Raw genomic sequence first — 6,331 nt, 5'->3', positions numbered from 1 at the left:
GAGAGGGAAGAATGGAGGGAAGGAGGAATAGAGAGAGAGAGGGAGAGATGGAGAGAGGGAAGGGGGAAAGAATGCAGGGAGGGATGGAGGAGTGGAGAGGGGGAGGGAAGGAGGGACAAAGGGAGAGAGGAAGAGAAAGAGAAAGGGAAGGAGGAAGGAAGGGACGAAGGGAAAGAGAGGAGGGATGGAGGGAGAGAGAGAGAAAGGAAGAGGTGGAGGGGTGGAGAGAGGGATGGAAGGAGGGAAGGAGAGAGAGAATGAGAAAGGGATGGAGGAATGAATGGAGAGATGGAGAGATGGAGGGAGTGACCCTGCATTGCACAGAGTGGCAGTGCACAGGAGGAGCACAACGGTGCATTGCACGCACCCAGCAGGGCATGGAGGGAGGGTGAGCATGCATTGCACAAGGACTGGCACTGCACAAGGGAGAGTGTGATCACTCATTGCACGAGGCCAGCAGTGCACAGGATGTCACCATGCAGTGCACAAGGGCCTGCATTGCAGGGGGAGCACTGACCATGCATTGTACAAAGACTGGTGGTGCACAGAGAGGTGTGATGGTGCATGGCACACGTGCCAATCATGAACAGTGCAGCATTGGTGCATTGCGCAGGGCCAGCAGTGTGTGGAGATGGGGTGAGCGTGCATCGCACAATGATGTGTGGTGCACAGGGGAGCGTGATCATTCATTGCACAGCCCCAGCAATGCACAGGGATGTGATTGCACATCGCACAAGGACTTGCATTGCATGAGGAGGAGTGGTTGTGCATTGCACAAGTGCCAGCAGTGCACAAGGAGGAGTGACCACACGTTGCACAAGAACTGGAGGTGCAAAGAGCGGGCATCACTGTGCATTGCACAAGGACTGCTGGTGCACAGAGGAGCATGGTGGTGCACTGAACAAGTGCTGCACAGGGCAGTGCTGGTGCATTGCACAAGAAGAAGTGGTGCACAGAGGGGGCATCACCATTCATTGCACAAGGGGCCACATTGCACAGGGGAGCAGCTGTCCGTTGTACATGATCTGGTGGTGCATGGGGGGTGTGGTGGTACATTGCATGAGGGTATGCATTGCACGGGGGAGTGGTTCTGCACTGCAGGTGAACTGGTGGTGCACACGGGGATGTGACAGTGTAGTGTATGAGGACATGCATTGCACAGGAGAGTGGCTTTGCGTTGCACGAGGACTGGTGGTGCACGGGGGGTATGACGGTGCATTGCACAAGGACCTGCATTGCACAGGAACAAGTGACCACGCGTTGCACAGGGACTGGTGGCACACAGGGGGAAGGGGACACACATGCCGGCGCACTTCCCACAGGCCAGCCGTGCACGGGGACAACACCGTGCGTTGCACAAGAGCCAACGATGCACGGGGGGGAAGCGCGAGCACCCGTTGCACAAGGCCACAGGTGAACGGGGGTGTGGGCGTGCATTGCACAAACCGCTGCGTTGCACGGGGACTGGGGCACACGCACACGCACGCCCACATCAGTGCACCACCCACGGGCCCACCGCGCACGCGGCATTGCGCGCTCTCCCCCCTCCCGCCCAGGTTCCCCGCGCCCCGCCCCGCCGGAAGTGGGCGTGACACCGGCGGTCACGTGACGGCTCCATCCGGGCCCTTCGCCCTCTCTCTGCCTCTTGCCAAGATGGCGGCCTCAGGTGAGCGCCGCGCGGCGGCTCCGGCCCCTCAGCGCCGCGCGGCCGCCCCACAACCACCCCTGAGCCGCCCTTCCCCGCTCCTCGGCCCCACCGCTGCCTCGCGACGGGGTCGGACGAGGGGTTGGCGACGTTGCGGGGGCGGCACCGCGGCTCTGCGGGGCCTTCAGGGCCGGGAGCGGCCTTCGGGCCCTGCCCCCCCACCCCGCACACATACACACAGCGCCCGTTGGGGGGGGGTGAGGGGAGGGCCGGGCGCGGCACTGCGCAGGCGTGGAGCGAAGGGGGGGTCCACGTGGGGCGCGGTGCGGGGCCTGGAGCGGCGGTGCGGGGCTGCGTGCGGGCCGCGGGGGCACCCGAAGCGCTTCCGGGCACTGCGCAGCGTGGGGTGACGTGTGTGGCGTGCGGCGACAGCGCCCGTGCGGTGCTCCGAGCCCGTCCGGCGTCGGCGGACGGCTGGGAATCGTGCAGTGCACCATCATCGCTTTTCCACGCACTGCTGGGCTCCGTGCGGTGCGTGGCGGCAGCGCTGTGGTGCTGGCCGTGTGCAGTGCGCAGTGACATCTTGAATACTGCTGGCATAATGCAGCGCACCGACAGCACGGCGTGCACTGCTAGGAATTGTGCCGGGCACCATCATCGCGTTGGTGCAGTGCTGGGCCCCGTGCAGTGCGCGGTGGCAGCGCTGTGGCGCTGGCCTTGGGCAGTGCACGGTGACATCTGGGCACAGGTGGCCCCACACAGTGCACCAGCACCACCCCGTGCACTGCTGGGACACGTGCAGTGCGTGGTGGCAGCGCTCTGTTGCTGCCCTTGTGCAGTGTGCGGTGACATCTGGGCAGTGCTGGCATAATGCAGCACCACCCCGTGCTCTGCTGGCATGATGCAGTGCACCATCATCCCGTTTGTACATTCCTGAGCTCTGTGCAGTACGTGGTGGCAGTGCTGTGGTGCTGGCCCTGTGCATTGCGCAGTGTCATGTGGGCAGTGCTGGCCCTGTGCAGTGTGCAGTCACATCAGTGTGCTGGTTTTGGGGATCCCTGTGCTGGTTTGTTGGAACACTGCACCAGTTTGAGAGAGCTCTGTGAAATTTTGGGGAGCAACACATGTTTTTAGACATCTCTGTGTGCATGCTGGTGACCCGCATGCTGGTTTTGGGGAGCTTTGGGTCAGTTTTGGTGACCTCTGTGCTGGTTCGGAGGAGCTCTGTGTGATTTTGGAGGACCACTGTGCTAGTTTTAGTGATCCTTGTGCCAGTTTTGAGGAGTTCTGTGTCAGGTTTGGTGACCCCTGTGGCAGTTTTGGTGACCCCTGTGCCGTTTTTGATGAGCTGTGTGTGATTTTGAGGAGCTCTGTGCCAGACTTGGCAACCCTTGTGCCGATTTTGGTGACCCCTGTGCCAGTTTTGAGGAGCTCTGCCTGATTTTGGTGACCCCTGTGCCAATTTTGGTGGCCCCTATGCTGATTTTGGCGACCCCGTGCTGGTTTGGGGGAGCTCTGTGCCAGTTTTGGCAACCCCTGTGCCAATTTTGAGGAGCTCTGTGTGATTCTGGGGAGCCCTGTGCCAGGTTTGGTGACCCTTGTGCCAATTTTGGTGTCCCCTGTGCTGGTTTGGGGGAGCTCTGTGCCAGTTTTGGCGACCCCTGTGCCAATTTTGAGGAGCTCTGTATGATTTTGAGGACCCTTGTGCCAGGTTTGGCAACGCCTGTGCCAGTTTTAATGATCCCATGCCAAATCTGGTGAGCCCTGTGCCAATTTTAGTGACCCCTCTGCCAGTTTTGGTGACCCTCATGCCAGAATTGAGGAGCTCTGTGTGATTTTGGTGACCCCTGTGCTGGTTTGGCAGAGCTCCTTGCTGATTCAGGGCAGCTGCATATGAATGCGGCGAGCTCCGCATACTCCCCTTGCCCCCCAGCCCCCTCCACATCCCATTGCTGCCGGGGGGGATGGGGTTGTGGGGTGCGAACAGAGCCCTGGTGCCGATCTCGCCGCCCCCCCCCACCCTGCAGCAGCCAAGAAGAAGAACAAGAAGGGGAAGACCCTGACCCTGACCGACTTCCTGGCGGAGGACGGCGGCAGCGGCGCGCCCACCTACATCCCCAAGCCGGTCAGCTGGGCCGATGAGACCGATGACCTGGACGGCGACGGTAGGGGTGAGAGCGAGCCTAGGGAGGCCACCGTCCATGGTGGGGGGGGCTACCATCTGAATAGGGTGGTCACTGTCTGTGTGGAGTGGCCACTGTCGGCATGGAGCGGCCACAGTCTGCATGATGCGTCCACCACCTGCAGCACATGGCCATCATCTGTATGGTGTGATCATCATCTGCAGCATGTGGCCACCACCTCCACACTGTGCCCACCCCCAGAAGCCCATGGCCACCACCTCCACACTGTGCCCACCCCCAGCAGCATGTAGTCACCACCTCCGTGTGGCCACCCCTTGTGGCTCTTGGCCACCACCTAGATGAGGAGACAGTCACCTACATGATATGCCCACCGCCTCCATGTTGTGTCCACACCCTGCAGTTCATAGCCACCATCTCTATGCTATGGCTACTCCCTGCAGCCCTTGGCCACCACCTCCATGATGTGGCCATCACCTCCATGCTGTAACCACCTCCTGCAGCTTATGGCCACGTCCTGCAGCACATGACCACCACCTCCACACGATGGCCACCCCTTCTAGCCCACGGCCACCACCTCCACACCATGGCCACCTGCTGCAGCCCCACTGTTCTCTCCCACAGTCTCCACCGCGTGGCACAGCAACGATGATGACGTGTACCGGGCGCCGCTGATCGACCGCTCGCTGCTGCCCACCGCCCCCCGTGCCGCGCGTGAGCCCAACATCGACCGCAGCCGCCTGCCCAAGTGCCCGCCCTACACGGCCTTCCTGGGCAACCTGCCCTACGACGTCACCGAGGACTCCATCAAGGACTTCTTCCGGGGCCTCAACGTGAGTCATATGGGGGACGCGGTGCGGAGCGGGGTTTTGGGGCGGGTTCTCTGGGGTTCTAGTCCTTGGAAGTGTCTGCAGTGACCAAATGGGGTGAAGGTTGTAGGTCATCGGTCAGGCGCAGGGCTGTGGGGGCCTTTCAAGCTCATAGAATGGTAGATGGGTCCTTAGAGATCATAGCACCGTGAGACAATTGGGTTGGAAGGGTCCTTGAAGATCACAGAATCATGAGATGAGCGGGTTGGAAGGGTCCTTCGAGATCATAGAACCATGGGATGATTGGGCCGGAGGGGTCCTTGAAGATCCTAGAATGATAGAAGGGTCCTTGAAGATCATAGAACCATGAGATGTTTGGGTTGGAAGGGTCCTTAAAGATCATAGAAACATGGAATGGTTGTGTTGGAAGGGTCCTGGAAGATCATAGAGCCATAGGATGGTTGGAGTGGAAGAGTTCTTGAAGATCCCAGAACCATAGAATGGTTGGGTTGGAAAGGTCCTGAAAGATCACAGGACCATCTGATGGCTTTGGGTTGTACAGAAGGGATAAAATGGGGCCGACAGAAGACCCCCAGGGATAGCAGTGAGCTGCATGCTCATGGACAGCCCGATGGTTTTGTGTCTGACCGTAGGACATCAGCCCTAACGTGCACCTTCCTCCTCCTCCTCCTCCTCCTCTTTCTTCCCCGCAGATCAGTGCCGTGCGCTTGCCGCGGGAGCCCACCAACCCCGAAAGGTTGAAAGGTTTTGGCTACGCTGAGTTTGAAGACATCGACTCCTTGTTCCAGGCGCTGAGCCTCAATGAGGAGGTGAGCTCAGGACACCGAACGTCAGCCCTGGGGCAGGCTCCACGCAGTCTGGGAAGCACCAAAGAGGCACCACCAAGCGTGGGCCTTCCCAGGGTGGGAAAAATGACGCAGGGAGGGCTGGCGTGGGGTGGAATGTTGGTCGTGGGGCCCCCAGGAGAGCACAATGTTGTGTTTAGGGCACCTAGGAGAGCAGAACTTTGCCTTTAGGGTCCCCAGAAAAGCAGAACTTTGGCTTTAGGGTCCCCCAGGAGAGCAGAACGTTGCTGTTAGGGTCTCCTGGAGAGCAGGACTTTGGCTTGAGGGCCTGCAGAGGAGCTCCCATGGTGTACAAGCCACCTGCTCTGCGCTTGAGCATCGTCCCAACGTTGGCTCTGGCCAATTCATGGGCGCTGATTCCTCTCTTTTTTTTTTTTTTCCAGTCTCTAGGAAACAGAAGGATACGAGTGGATGTTGCTGACCAAGCTCAGGATAAAGGTGAGCTCCTCAGGCTTGGCCAAGTCTGTGTGCAGCCCGGCTGCGCTCCATCAGACCCCCACGGCCCGTTTGGGTCAGAAACAGTGGGTTTGGGGTCTTTTGGGCTGCAGGCTGGCTTGGAGGCTGGCTGTGGGCAGAGCAGGGGCTCAGCAGTGGGGGACACCCACCGGACTGCATCCCCACGCCCGTGTCCCTGTTGCACGATGGCACAGCTGCCGTGTGGTTCCAGAGCATCAGTGGTGCCTGCCGCACTGCGCTCTGTCCCCAGCCAAAATCTCATACTCCTCCCCTTCCCCTTTTCTTTGCCCCCTTCCCCTTTTCTTTGCCCCCTTCCCCTTTTCTTTGCCCCCTTCCCCTTTTCTTTGCCCCCTTCCCCTTTTCTTTGCCCCCTGCCCCTTTTCTTTGCCCCCTGCCCCTTTTCTTTGCCCCCTG

The 6,331-nt window shown here is 60.1% G+C and overlaps 1 protein-coding gene across 3 annotated transcripts in view; it reads left to right on the top strand.

Annotated features, from left to right (window-relative positions):
- The window catches only part of EIF4B (eukaryotic translation initiation factor 4B), an 18,511-nt gene continuing 13,724 nt past the window's right edge, over positions 1,545-6,331 (top strand). For 2 of the 3 annotated variants that reach the window (XM_021379184.1, XM_021379182.1), the window contains exons 1-5: positions 1,545-1,666; positions 3,673-3,816; positions 4,411-4,619; positions 5,309-5,425; positions 5,845-5,899. In XM_021379184.1, the coding sequence (XP_021234859.1) occupies positions 1,654-1,666; positions 3,673-3,816; positions 4,411-4,619; positions 5,309-5,425; positions 5,845-5,899 (538 nt within the window). In that variant the 5' untranslated portion in view covers positions 1,545-1,653. The remainder of the gene's footprint in view (positions 1,667-3,672; positions 3,817-4,410; positions 4,620-5,308; positions 5,426-5,844; positions 5,900-6,331) is intronic. The other variant, XM_021379185.1, reaches the window with a different exon arrangement.

The sequence above is a fragment of the Numida meleagris genome, chromosome 32 (assembly GCF_002078875.1).
Source record: "Numida meleagris isolate 19003 breed g44 Domestic line chromosome 32, NumMel1.0, whole genome shotgun sequence".
Classification (NCBI taxonomy): domain Eukaryota; kingdom Metazoa; phylum Chordata; class Aves; order Galliformes; family Numididae; genus Numida; species Numida meleagris.
Note: the sequence above shows the minus strand (reverse complement) of the source record. Positions and strands in the feature narration are given on the sequence as shown.